The following is a 14800-nucleotide window of genomic DNA, read 5'->3' as shown; positions in this document are numbered from 1 at the left end:
ATTCTCTTTGTAAGTGTCTCTGGTGGCTCACTGAACTTCCTGCTAGGAGTTGTGTAGAGAAGGCGTAGAGAGAAAGTTAAACATGGTCGAATTTCATTGTGGTCACGTATCCAGACAGAAGATGCTCAGATGTATGAATGAAGACACTGTATTTGCTGCTGAGACACTGACTGGCAAAAAACCTTCTCTAAAAGTTTGTATTTATCCAAGGAAGGCTTGCTGAGCATGCATACTGTTTCACTGTTTTCCACTGACATCCTGGAAGCGGGCCAGCATAACAGCAGTTGGAGATTAACTGCCATTTGCTAGAAAAGTTTCAATCGTTTACCATTCTTGCCCAGTTGTTTGCAACCACTTTTTATAACACATTAATCCCATTTTCTGTTGCCTGGATCCACCCCTCATGCTCACAACCGTTTATTAAGCAAATAGTGGCCTTTTTTCTTGTTTTCAGCTTTTGAACTTTCAAGTACAGAAAGAGAGCCAAAGTAATAAAGATAATCACGAATAAGTATTATAAAGAAGACACGATTCACCAGTCTTTGGTGATCAACATGATTATGGTTCTGCACTGACTCAGAAATGGTTACCAAATCTGTAGTTGCAGACCTTTCTCCACTTCATCAGTTCGGAAGGTAGTCTGAACGACCCAACCCTGACAGTCCCACAGAGGTGTAAAAGCCTACCACTTCCCATTAGTCAGTAGAACTAATGAGGCTTGTTGCATAAGCAGTAAATCATTGTCAGCACTACTCTACAATTAAAAACAATTCAAAACTTGAAATTGTGATGTCTCTCCGTTACTTTTTCCTAAGCCATTGTAAGTGTCCACCAGGTGTCTTGAGTTATGCCCATTGACAGAATGGTTATGCCATGCTACGACAACACTAGATCCCAAATGTGTGACAGCGATAACTGACCTGTCCCTTCCCTCCCGTAGGAGCTCTGTCGGCAGCGTATGGCGGTCAAACCCCCGACTGAGCGCCCGGAGCCGATCTCCTCCAGGATCAACAGCGTGTCGTCTCAGTTTAGCGATGGCGGCCAAGCCGTCAGCCCCTCGGCGCGGAGCAGCATCTCCTCCTGGAGTGAAGAGCCCGCCCACTCGAACATGGACATCTCCACTGGTCACATGATACTGGTGAGTTTCCCGTTGGGTCACTTTCTTGTAATTATCTTGTAACTGCCAAATGTACACTGAATCAAAATATTGTAATAGTAAATAATAACCCTGCTCACCAGAGACATCAGTTTTAATGGGCATGATGTTGTGTTGGTGACATTAGAAAACTTGTAACTGATGGATTTGAAGGACACATTCAAAGACTTGTAAGAGGGTTTGACGGCTATGTTTCAATTTTACACAAAATCCTGGAATGACTAATGATTTCATGCATTTTTTGCCCCGACTGAATCAGTAGGAATGACATTAACGTTTAAATCTAATCCACCCACTCATATTGCACATCCAGAGATGAAAGGGGTTGACTAAAATTCAGACCCCAACCTTGTGGAATACTAGAAAAGGAAGGAATGACTAAGAGAACAAACTGTTAGCATCATAGCCGGGTTCCAGACCTCTGAACTGCTGCCCAGATCTCCAGTTTTTCAGCTTTTCAAATAGGTCTTGTGTTGTGTTCATTGACGGCTGTTTCCTCAATCAGAGCTGCGTAGGCGGGATTAAGAATGTGGCCCTAAATCTTGTGTGCCAGAGGCAGAAAAATTGCTACATCCATGAAAAATTGTGGCACAAAATGGCCACAGAAATGGTGATTAGCATGCATGAGATGGATGCAGCGAGTCTTAAATTGACATGTTTCTTTGAACGTGAAAAACATTAAGATAACTGCTCCCAGGAACCATTACCTGCGGTGTTGATTTAAAATTACATTGGCGGTATGAATATGTCACTCGCTACTAAACGATTAGGGCACTGCAAAACAAAAAAACGCCCCAGTCCCAAACCGAAATTGGTTTAGACTAAATAATTCAATGAAAAGAAAGAGCTGATTATCAGGTTCATCCTTAAATGACAAGTATTTTACTAAATACTGCTATTTCAAGGTGAGCTTTATTTCAGTTCCAGTGATCATTTTTGAAGAAGGTAAAACCTTTTTTTTCAAACGGTGGATTTGCTCTATAGCAAGAAAAATCACATTATCACTGTAATATTCTCGCCTGACACCCTGACACTCAGTATTTTTTACCTTTGTGGTCGGTTGTCTGTCTTTCCAAACAGCTAGCAGACATTTTCTACGCTTCCTTCATTTTCCCTTTTATCCAAAACATCCCATCACCTGCTTCTCTTCCCCTTAAAACCATTATCTCTTTTAAAACCAGTGGAACCACAGTGTTTTTCTTCCACCTCTATGTCTCGTCTGCATTTCCGCATATACCACTCTTTTCTCTCTCACACACACGCACACATTTCTCTTTTCCCTCTCATCTCACTCTCTCTCTCATCTTTCTCCCTGTGTCTTTTTTTTGTTTCGTTTCTGTACATCTCATTACACCCACAGTTTCTATAAGCAGCCTTCTTACACTCTTCTACCCTGCAGATGAAAATCTCTATTGAACCTTGGTCGCATTCTGTCGAGCGCCGTCGTAATTGCGATATATAGCTATTCACTTCAACCACCCACCACCCTCAGTACCACCTCCTCATCCCAACGCCCCCACCCACGCCCCCGCCTATCTCTCTCTCTCTCTCCCTCCCCATGCATTATGAAGCTGCCATCAAGATGTGACAGAGCGGGCTTTTTGATGTGTTCAATAGGCACAAAGATACTAATTACCCCTGAGATTTGCACCAGAGTTGTGTTCAGGAGAAATTACGCTGCTGCAGAGAGTTGTTGTTTTACCCGAACGCGCAATCCTGCTAAAGTGTTTGGCAAAGGCACCCACAACAGAATGGGATGCATGCGTTTGATGCACCTCGGTCACATGTGGATGAAAACAGATTGGAGACAGCGAGGTTTGAACTTCTTCAGGTACATTTGCTTCGTCTTCGCCAGGCAGAGCCATCTCAGCAGAGGCGGCATCACTCGAGAGATGAGAGGAATGAAATGAAGTGTTGCTCATGCTTTTTTAAGTATGCATTTGGTGTGTGGGCCACAGTCTGGTCAGGAGATTACTGAATTTGTTATAATATAGGCACTAATATGTAAATGATATGAGGGAAGAAGAGAGACTGAGTGCATCTGATGTGGCCGTGATGATTAATAACATTTTGTGTAGGTGATGGACATGAATATCCTCTTGAATGCTGATATTCCACTTAAATCCTCTTCAAAGTAACTACAAAGTTCTAAGAGACATTTCCCGCTCTGTAAAACACTAAGCGACTCGCAAGAAACTTTTTTGCTTAAGTGTTCCAAATCAGATTCAACAAACCCTCTTAACTGTACAAACTTTTAATAAATTCCTGGTTTCAGCCTGATGAATGCCACCTTTCATCAGTAGCATAATCGATGGCTCTAAAATTGCCATATACGACTATGTGCCCCGCTCCTTTTGTGCGTGAGTTCCATTCAGAAAACTCTTCAAAGAGTAAAATGAAGCTTCCTGCAGACAAAAACATAAATAATTTAGCAGCGTGAGCTTCAGAGGACCCAAAACAATTAGGGAATGTTAATGGTAAAGCTGTCAACGACGTGTAAACTGGCATGTCATGATGATGATGATTATAATGTAGTGAACAGAATATCAATTTCTCATTAAGTTAAGTTGCAATAATATTCAGATGCTTTAAACAATATGCAGTTAATGATTTCTTCCTCAGAGGACAGACAGGAACAGTGATACTGGGTGATTATGCAAAACATTCTTTAAACATATAACATACATATATCTTCAACACTGCACATGGCGATACGTTATGGTTAGGGGAAGATTAGGGGAAGCGTCTGCACGCCCAGCAGAGGGGAAAACCATCCGCACCAAGGGCTGGGCTAAAATGTCTATAGCTAGCCAAAAACATTAGATTCCAGCATGTCAGAGGAGTATTTTAGCTCCCTATGTCAATCAGAGAGGAAACTCAATATTGTCGGTCTGTCTCAGTGTCCGTCCTCCTTACCTTGTTTTCTTGATGAAATGATCCCACTGAATGACCAGAAGTGAATGATATTTGCAACTATTTGATCCAATCACCAGGTAGGAGGTAATGAAGATCAGAACCGGGCCTTTCATAGCTTAGTTAGCTGCACACATAGACATACTGAGAGTCAGGATGCCACAGTTCTTCCTGCCACTTTTGGCTCAGGTTTTCAATTCAACACCTTATAAAAACTTCACGCAATGCAAGTCAATGGAGAGAGATTCATTGTCTCTCCCCCTGCCTCTATGGTTAATACGTAGGTGCTGTATTTTACCCAGTATGAGGGTGAGATGTCGATAGATGTAAGTGTATGAGAGAGGGGCATTAGAGCCTGATTTAAGACGATGTTTTATTAGCCATAGTAATTATGATCAATAGAAAATGTCTGCTTTGATCTTCTTCTGCTACATCCATTGACTCTCAGTCGAGTGACAGGAGGGAGTTTCCATTCCATCCATTACAGTTTCCATTTGATATATAGATTATAAACATAGCCTTTTAATTGCAGCCCTCTTTTATAGCCATGAAACCTGTCCAAATGCACCGGTTTCATTAGGTGCCTACTGTGCTGATGAGAAGCTGATGGCATGTTTAACTCCATGTTTTGATTCCAACGAGGGAATAAAAGGGAATGAGCAGGGAGGAATCATGATGGTCATTATCACAGAAAGTCATAATGTACGATTCTTAGTTATGTGCCTTTTTTTTCCCCTTTAGATTTTTTAGTGAAGGAAGAGAAAGTGTGGAGAGAGAGAAATACATACACTGAGCTGGAAGTGTGTTTCAGCACCTTGGACAGCTCTGATTGGTCCAGGCCGTCCCCGTCCTCCCACAGCAGACACATTAGACAGCAGAGGGAAAGTTACATAATGCCGTTGTCATGTGGAAACCACATATCTCCAAAATGTCAGTGGCTCATCCTCGCTTTTCACTGGACCTCCGCATACTTCCGCTGGAACCTTTCAGAAGCTCGAAGGTCACGCGGTTTTGTAGGTCTACAGAAGGGCACGTAGAGCTTCCGCTGAAGTTAAAAGATGGCAAGAAGTGAAATTGGAGTTATGAGTTTTTCACATAACGGTGACAATCTGGGAAATTGCTATTTAATGTGTTTTCCCGCCCACCGGCCATCCTCTTTGGCAGGGGTTTTTATGGATTTGCAGCCACTATCCTCTTTCCATCTCCTCCATCTTTCGTTCATTAGTTTCCCTGCTAATTTTATGTTTTCTTTAAGTAAATTTTGGCACTTTTCTTCTCATCTTTTCTCTTCCACTACATCCCTTCCTTATTTCATTCTTTCTTTTCCTTAATTACATAATCTTTTCTTCAATTATTTTTCTTTCTCACTGCACTTGCCATTTAGTTTTTCATTTTTTCATGTTTCTTTGCATTGTTCTCTCGCTATTTTTCTTTTAACTCTCTTTTGTACTTTTCCTCCTCCTCCTTCCTATCTGTCATTTCTCTTTCCATAATTTGGAACAATGCCTATTTGTTACAGCTCATATTTTCCTTTCGCAGTTCTAGCTGTCAGTTTTACAAAAATATTCACACTTACAAGAGAGCTCATTTCAGATTCACATCATGATGTCAACTAGAGACCAGAGTTTCATTCCAGCAAACCAGGACCCAGTCGACATGTTTGGGGGGAAACTCAGCCGAGGGATTTAAAAAAAAAAAATTTCAGAGAGGCGTCACAGTGAGAGACCAAATCCATCAGAAAGCAAGGCGAGCGCAGCCCCGCCATGGAAAAGCAAATATTTAATCTAACGCCCTGCCACGCACTCGAGTGAAGCAACTGTTGAACGATTAATAAAAATCATGGGCGTCAAAGAAAGGAATAGCGTGATAGCTGATGAGCCGCAGTGCCCCACCTCTCCCACCAACCCTCCCACCTCCCAAAAAATTAATTGCATCTCGTAAACCCGAGCAAATTCCATGTCATCTTCCACCCACTGATTTTAATTTGAGGAGAAACAGCTTTCACCATCTTATCTAAGTTAATGTATTACTTGGTCCCATGTGACTGGGACCGAGCACCCCCCGCACCACCACCGCCACCGCCACATCCCCCTACATCCTCTTTGCTTGTGTCTTAAGAGGATTAGTCGACTCTATATATAAAGCACATTATCTTGTCTTTTGTTGCTGGCCAAGTAAGTGTTATAGATTATACTGCAGCGAGAGCCTCCATCGAGATTAACTGGGCTGAGAATTTGTTGTGGTTGTGGTTTTCGTAGCTCACCAGGAGGCCAGCTGGGATGTGATCTGTAGAGTTGATAGGTCGCAGGGCAATGGGCTGGAGGACGAGCGGGCTTCAGCAAATGGATGTTGAATCACTCTAATGTGGTCAGTTGAGGAGCAGGAAGCATTCAGCTGCAGCAAAGTTAGACTCATGTTTCAGGATGATGTCAGCTTTTAACTAGAAATGAGACAGCAGCCTCCGATGGGATGGATGCAGGTTGATTGATGATGATCGATTACACTTTACACACTCATTTGTTGAATTTCAGAAGACCTTAGCTTGAATTGATTCACGCAAGCAATAATTTGATCAGACAAAAATAGCACAAGTGTGTTTTTTTAGGAATGAAATTCTTCAGGAACCTCTTGATACTTTTAGGGGTGTTTGTATCACATGTTAATCAATGTTCTTGTGAACACTGAAATCTGTGCAAAAAGGCAACTTTTATGCTTTGAAGAAGGTATCTGATGGAAAGCTTGCACAATAAATATGACTTTTTGTGATTTGAGTGCGTGGATGCTTTTCTCCTTTGAGTTTGTTAGTCTATTGCAGTGGTACTTCGGATAACCAATGGGGGGCGCTAAAGCTTCATGGGGTGTCGCGAGGCCTTCTTGATTTTTAGGAGTGTAAGAAAACTTAAAATATACTCAGTAGGAAGTCTATATCTCAGCATTTCATTCATTTATGTGAAGAAAAACCAAATGAAATTGTTATTTATGTACATTATATTATTTTTTGAGATATAAAGTAAAGAGAAAACGGTGAAGACCTAAACATAAGTTATATTCACAAAGCCTTCAGTCTCTGAAAAACAGCCTCATCCTCTATTAGAAAAGTAGTTAAAACAACCAAAGAACTGATAGAACAATGGTGAAGTGTCATGGAGGAAAAAACACAGAATTTGTAAAAAAAAAAAAAAATCTTTTTCAGTCTGCATCTGTAACTGTCATCATTAGTCAGGGGTCTTCAAGTTACTCAATGAGAGAACAGGGGTCCAAAGATGGACCAAAAGTTATAAAAACACAGTTTAACATTTAGATTTATTGGCTGCACTTTATCTCTTTGCTGATAAATGTCAAGAATTCCCTTTGAAAACATTTGTATCATCTGTAGCCATTATGACATCCTCAGTGGTGGAAGAAATATTGAGATCCTTTACTGAAGTAAAAGTACCACATAATACAAATACACATTAGTATACACAAGTATTTCTGATGCATTAACAAGTACACTCATCAATGTGGGGTTTTATTGCATATTTTCATGTAAAATAATGTATAATACTTATTAAGATTTAAGATTAAACCTGTAATGTAATGGAGTAACCAGTATTTCCCTCTGATGTAGAGAAGTACAGATACCTTAAAGTTGTACTTAAAGAGTACTTGATAAATATACTTGGTTACTCTCCACCACTCAAAACCCCACCCTGCTGACTAACAGCACAGAGTGATGTCTCTCACCCACTTCCCCTTTATCTTTAGTCGCTGTCAATCCAAAATGGCCGCCGCATTACATCACCTCCCATGCGGCCGGCTTTCATGCTGCCGTTTCCTACAGGTGCTCAGATGGTGCGTCACAGCCACAATGGCAGCTCGGGCAGAGTCTTATTGCGTGGCGGTTTTTATTGAGCACCTTTGGCAGCTGTAAGCCCCCCCCCCCCGCAGTAAGGGGATTATTCAGTGTTTGGCCGACACATGGTGATCTCAGCACCTCCTGATTGGATTGCAGTAATCCCTTTACACAGCCACAAAACCCTATTACTCTGGCATTAGAGAGGGAGAGAGAGGGTAGGGGGTAGAGGGTGGTGGGGGGCATCTGATGTAGGACAGTGTGTGTGTGTGTCTTCGGTAGGACTGTGAATCTTTAGAATATTTGCAGGTCATGTGTTTTGTGTGATTGTGTATGCATGTTATTTGTAATTATATATATAAGTGTGTGTGTGTGTCAGTAGGTTTCTGTACTGTGAGTGTGTATGTGGAATTTGTGTGTGCGCCTCCAGGCCATGTGTGTGTGTTTGAGTGTGTATTTTGCGTTTCTTACTGGGAACCGTGTGAGCGAGTGTGTTTTCTTTGTGTGTGTCTTTGCAGTGCATATGGGTGAGCGTGTGTGGGTGGACTGTGTTTTTGTGTATATGACCTTATAAAAACCTTTATGTGTGGATTGTGCTTTAAATGTGTGCATGTGCATTTTCTTTATGTGTGTTTTCTGTGTGTGTGTGTGTGTGTGTGTGTGTGTCTTTTGAAGAATTCGGACCCCCCGCTGTTGATAGGTGGCGGTGTGCAGGTGGAGGGTCGTAGCTCACGGCTCATTGCTGCTTTTAGCAGCTCTGAAGCAAATATAATAGAGAGCTGATACTACAGCAAGTAAAGGCCAGCGTATGTGTGTATGCCTGTGTATCTGTGTGTGTGTGTGTGTGTGTGTGTGTTTTCAGCTATACAAAATGCAGCTGTGAATATGAAGCTTGCTGTTACACACTGAGCCAGTTAAGCTCTCTGATGGACTAACAAATAACAAACCTGAGTAGCTGCATGTTTGTAGAGTTTGTTGAGAGGACATGCACATGTATGATAAAATCACATATCTATCTATTTGATCGAGTCACTTTTCCGTCATCTTCCAGAAGCTGGACGTCTGGCCATGTCGCCTTGCATTTTTAACAAACTCCTCTCATTTTAGCAGAAAGCCATTAGGCCTTTTTTGGAAGCTAATTCTGATTAAGATCGTCCCCATTTGTAACTGCCACCATAAATCATTGTCGGAGCCATTTAAAGAACCACACAAGCTCATTTCGTACCCTCATCCATTAGAAACGATCATACCATCCATATTTTGTGTGCATGGGCCGCTGATTTTAAAGGCTCCTAGAAAAAAACAAAGCTACACGGACCTCCATCAGATTATGGCTGACCTTTTAGCCTTAGTGTGAACAACACACACTGTCCTTGCTATGGACGTCCGTGCCAAGCTCATTTGCAGACAGTTGATCAAAGTCACATTGTCTTCCTTAATTATGAATATTATATGGTAGGTAATGGCCAGGATGGTACTGGTTATCATTTAAACAGAACAGATTAGACTGATACGCACTCTGATTAAGATGGCTTCAGCTCAACTAATAAAACGAGGAAAACATGCACACAGGAACTCATGCACAGTTTGATGATTCTTCATGAGAAACAGAGGGAGGGGAGTCACTACAAAGGATGCTCCAAGGCTCATACTAGACCTAAACTCCCCCCATCTGGTGCTTTAAGCAGGTTATAACAGTATTATCTCGGTTTTCTTTTTCACATCAACACCAGATGGGTGGGATTTGCCACAATGAGTGACAGTCACAGGAAAAAGCCCTAGTATCCATTTGGTTGACTTTTCTTTGATTGACAGAATAACTGTTACCTGCATTTCCATCTGGTGCTCCTCTGAGATGAAAAAACAAACTGCCTGCCAGACAGTTTAGGAAAACCTGTTATGTTAAAGTTAAAATCACAGGCTATATGTGAAATTTTGTGATTGACAAATCAACTGAAACTGTCTTCTTCAAGGTGTCCATCTGGTTCTTCAGGCAGATAAAGACAAGCTTAACCAAAGATAAATACAAATACAAGACACCCTTAAAATGAACGTATACTGATATCTGCTGGGAATGAAACTGGTGTAAAAATACAACCCCATCAATAAAAATAACCCTTTGTTGTATGCCAAGCTCTGTTTTCTCAGCTCTCTCTCTTCTCTTTCTTCTCCTTCAGTCCTACATGGAGGATCACCTGAAGAACAAGGACCGCCTTGAGAAGGAGTGGGAGGCACTGTGTGCCTACCAGGCAGAACCCAACGCCTGCACCATTGGCATGAAGGATGGCAACGCCAAGAAGAATCGCTCCACTGCTGTTGTGGCATGTAAGCAATGCAATGTAATGAACTCTGGAAATTGTGTTTCTTTTCTTAGCTCTCTCGGTTTTCTTAGTTTGAATTTATCAGCTTCAGCCTCATTATGAAAATGGCCACAGAAGTTGGAAATCAGCACAATACATTAACATCTGTAGCTCATAATATATCAGTACTGGCCTTCAACAGCTTTCTGATTTTTGTTACTAGAACCATCATCAGGGTATCTTTGGACTCAAAGACAGATAACTTAATGATTTGCATTTCAATTGTTAGGTGTACATCATCTTCAAAAACTGATCTACGTCGGCTGGTGGTGTTGTAAATCCATTATGTCATTTGTTTTAATGAGTTTCCTAGAACCAAAGCAATGCTTTTGTTCTTGTAAAGTTCAGTATATGCTGTGCGGGAAATTTTCCTTCAACCTGTAATCTTCTTCTTCATTGTTGATATCTTCAAAGTATTCACTGTTATTAACATGTTCAAAACTACTGAACTACTAACTAAAGAGCAGTACATTTAGCAGGATAACAGCCAGAGGCATGTAAAGACAAGACAGCAGTATCTCTGTCTCACTGATGGAGAGCAAAAAAAAAAAAAATTGGAACTCAAATTTAGCTGTTACACCTCTGATGACAGTCCTCCAAACGCAGTGGCATTACTATCACCACCTCTCGACAACACTCCTCGTATATTCTGAGCCCGGCCTCTATTATCAGAAACCAGGAGCAGATGCAGTGAGCAGAAGGGTTGTAAATTAGTTTTCTATTAAAGCTCTCCTGCACCGACCTCATCAATGATTAAAATTTCTAAGCTTCTGTGGAAATAGCCCATCTAAAAAAGTGCTGTCCCATTCTCTCCACCGGGCATGGGCTTAATGAAATCCAGGTTGTCAGCAGGGAAAGCAGTTTGTCAGGAATAAATTGTGCTTCCTATTTGAAGCACCACTGGCTTCTCCGAAATATTTTCAGAACTGTTTTTGCCACTATTGCTGGAGTGAAATGTACAACTTGGAAAATGTGTCCTTCCTGAAAAATTCAATAGACCAGGGATGATGGAGGGCAGAGTCTCGCAAAGCTGGATGGAATTTGTCCATTCTTAGTTCTTGGCTGCTGAAATCAACTACTTACTCCTGGATGACTGCCTAAAATCTGGGACTTTTGGTGAATTTCTGGAATGGTGTGGAATTGTTAGAAGTGTCTTCTAGACAGTGAAAGTCAGGGATCACTTGATAATTCTCGAAGGAAAGTCAAAGAACATCAGGGAATTTTAATCCCTGAAATGAAACTAGTTCTTTCCTGAGCGTAAAACAACCTTGACATAGCAAAAGGTAGTGAACTCTTAAGGTCATGGAAACTTGGAGATTTACATCAAGGCTACAGTGAGATTCTTGTTATACTCAACAGATATGCAAAGAAATACCTAATTGCAATGCATGTAATATAGCCACTGAGCACTTGAATTCTTAAGACAAAACATGCTGAATTTCTCCATTTGTGTTCCAGATGATCACTCTCGAATCACCTTGAAGGTGGAGAACAGCCAAGGCAACTGTGATTACATCAATGCCAGCCCAATCGTAAGTACCTCCTCTGCATTCTAACTCTGTGCTTCACACCGCCGCTATGCCAGGCTCCCACAGTCCCCACGGGGCGTCGCAGGAACAAAGGCAGCCTACCGTTGTACAATATAAATTTTGATGCAACGCTTGCTTAGCTTCAGTCCCACACTAGTGTGTATGTTCTGCACCATGAATATTAATGATTGTTTTACAGCAAACACCCCGGGCGAGTATTCACTCGGGGAAGGCGTGGGAAAGGACATGCGCACGGCTCTCGGTTCGCTTCTCGTTTGCGAAAACAAAATTGATCTGTGGGGTCTTGGGAAATGATTGTTTCTGACCTTGGGTTATGCTAATTTGACACTAGTTTGTGTTTACTGTTACGGTGCGCTCGACTTGCTGATGCCTTTCCTTGGTGCAGTACAGATTTAAGTAGCAAAACAGCCTGTAGGAAGGAGAAGGGGGGAAGAAAGAGCCATGTGCATTCAGTAAGTGAGTGTATCAATTTGGAAACCAGTGTTGGAATACTAGGTTTACGTTTCCCTCGAGGCAGATACAGTGGTATTCCATTAAAAGCAACAGAAACGCTATGCATTTCAAATCTGGGCGTCACACCAAGAAGTGGCTGAGTGTGTGCGTTCGAGTGTGTGTGAGAGACAGACAGAGAGAGAGTGAGAAGGAATCAAAACTATGCAGGAACAAAAGAACAACCTTGTCAAATGAATTTCTCCATGCACACACACTCATATGGTGTACATACACACAGATGACATGCAGATAGAACAAACAACAAACAGTGCAGACACCCACCCGCAAAAGTACACACTATATAGTGTATACATCGCCCCCTCCCCTCCCCTCCCACACACACATATTAAAGACTTGATGTATACAAATGTACGGTACACACTGAGGATATTTAAGGAACCGCCTCTGCTGACAATTTCCCCCAACCCCCCACACCCACGCTTTGACAGAAAGAAGATGTGCAGAGACAAGATGTTTGGGATCTTCCTCCGGCAGACTGTCAATAACCGTAAAACTTATTAATAAATGTTTTGGTTGCTCGGTCAAAAACTTTTCTCATTCTGTTGCTGTAGGGTAGATGGATTGTTATTAGCCAGTATGAAGCTAGTAATTCCCTGTTGTCACATTGGAGGAACCTGTTAGTTCCAATGACATCCCTCCATGCACTTAATATCTGAATATTAGATTTTTTCTAAAACCTGGTCCATTTATTCCGACTCTGCAGATAAACAAGATACCATATAAGGAAGGTGTACAACTTTGACCCCTTCCCAGTTCATGCTATGGCTGATTTTAGTAACTTTCAAAATTCTCTGACCAGAGGGCCATTTGCATTTGCATCAATACCCCACACGACTGGTTGCAATCCCCTGTGAGTTACTGTAAGGCAGTTTTCTTCCTCAGACCACAGTCAGGTGCTGCCAATATCCCAGTAACCTGTGTGATTCACAGTGTGATTGGTAGTTTTGTGTAGATGTGAATTACACAGCAAAAGATACACAAATACACAGATATAGAAAATAGTGAGATCATTTGGAAGGCTGAACAAAGCAAGGACCACTTCCACTGAGTCCTTTAAAGCACTACAGCTGTGTTCTTGGTAAAAGAAATTCTAAAGAATCAGTGGATGAACAGTCATCATTTAATCAACCAGATGTTGTTTTCTGTGCTAGCTAAAGTAAGGGTGTCATGAATTAGCTAAATTACATAATTAAAGCCTTCCTAAATGTTACATGCTCAGTTTCTCATTAAATATTTGGGTGGAAAGTACCCACAAAGATGTAATTGACACCAGGAAGCTATGGAGGGTGTTTTAGATGATGATTGTTTGTTTTGTGGGGTGAAGACATTACATTACACCTAAACTGCCAACATGGAGGTTCAGGGAGTGTACTTTTGTTCCCCTCTGATGGTTTGATCACCCACCACTTTAGCTTTTAGTGTAACAACCTGGACAAGTTCCTCTAACATGACAATTCACTATGCCTTCAGCAGCGTTGGTGAACCAAAAGCTCCACCTAAAATGGATCTGCAGCACTACAGTCTGGTTCTTGTGTCACATTTACTCCAAAAACCATAATCCTTATTTCCAGTTTGACCTAAAGCAGCATCCTATGACAGTCCAGCAAGACGCATTTATCATCTCAGGTGATGTTTTTTTGTGCTTAATAGTTTCCTCACACACTTGTTCAAACACACACACACACACACACACACACACACTTCCTAAGACATAATCAATCAGTCAGGTACCTCTCAATCATGCGTACACGCAGTCACACACACATACACTCATCCTGATGCATGTCGTGCACGTTTAAATCAGACTCAGCTTTTATTGACAGTTAAATTGACTTTTTTTGATTATGTAGTTAGAAGAGTCACGCTGAAGAAAATGGAAAAGACTGCAAATCATATTGTGTCCACTCTCTTTAACCTAATAGCACCGTTAATACTGAAAATGAAAAAAAGACTTATTAGGATGTCTTAATGAAACTGCATTGGTAGATAATGTTGCTAATTTGAATAAAATTAATTCAAATGTCCAAACTAGTTCAGTCATAAGATAAGCCCAATGAACAAAGGTTCACCTTTAAAACAAGTCACTTTGTAAAGATGCCATTAGTCATTTCTTTAAATGCCTTTAAATGGCCTATATTTAAGTTTTCCTGACTACTTTTTTCAGTCAGGTGAATAAAACTTGCGACTTTGGCATCAAAAGTACAAAAGTATCGGCATAAAAATATAATATTTGCCTTTGAAAGTTTGGAGTAGATCATTCTGGCTCTCCTCAAGAGAACAGAGAAGTTATTTTATTTCCTAATATGTAGATTACACAGTTACAGCTAATTCATGTAGCTGACAGCTAGCAGTTTTAACATGCACACACACACAGTGTCAGCCCCCACTGAGGTGCCAGACTGTAGTAACAGTCATGTTCACCATGAAACTTCATCAGACAGATCGGACAGAGTGATGCACACACACACACACA

General features: G+C 41.3%; 1 protein-coding gene across 1 annotated transcript in view; it reads left to right on the top strand.

Moving 5' to 3' along the window:
* slco5a1b (solute carrier organic anion transporter family member 5A1b) overlaps window positions 1–14800 on the top strand; it is a gene marked incomplete in the record, with an annotated part of 195945 nt that overhangs the window by 149572 nt on the left and 31573 nt on the right. The window contains 3 exon segments of the mRNA XM_035671467.1: window positions 941–1138; window positions 10082–10229; window positions 11723–11796. Of these exon segments, the coding sequence (XP_035527360.1) occupies window positions 941–1138; window positions 10082–10229; window positions 11723–11796 (420 nt within the window).

Source organism: Morone saxatilis, unplaced genomic scaffold (assembly GCF_004916995.1).
Source record: "Morone saxatilis isolate NCDOM2014 unplaced genomic scaffold, NCSU_SB_2.0 Contig23, whole genome shotgun sequence".
Classification (NCBI taxonomy): domain Eukaryota; kingdom Metazoa; phylum Chordata; class Actinopteri; family Moronidae; genus Morone; species Morone saxatilis.
The sequence above is the reverse complement of the archived record's forward strand: the minus strand, read 5'-3'. Positions and strand labels throughout refer to the sequence as shown.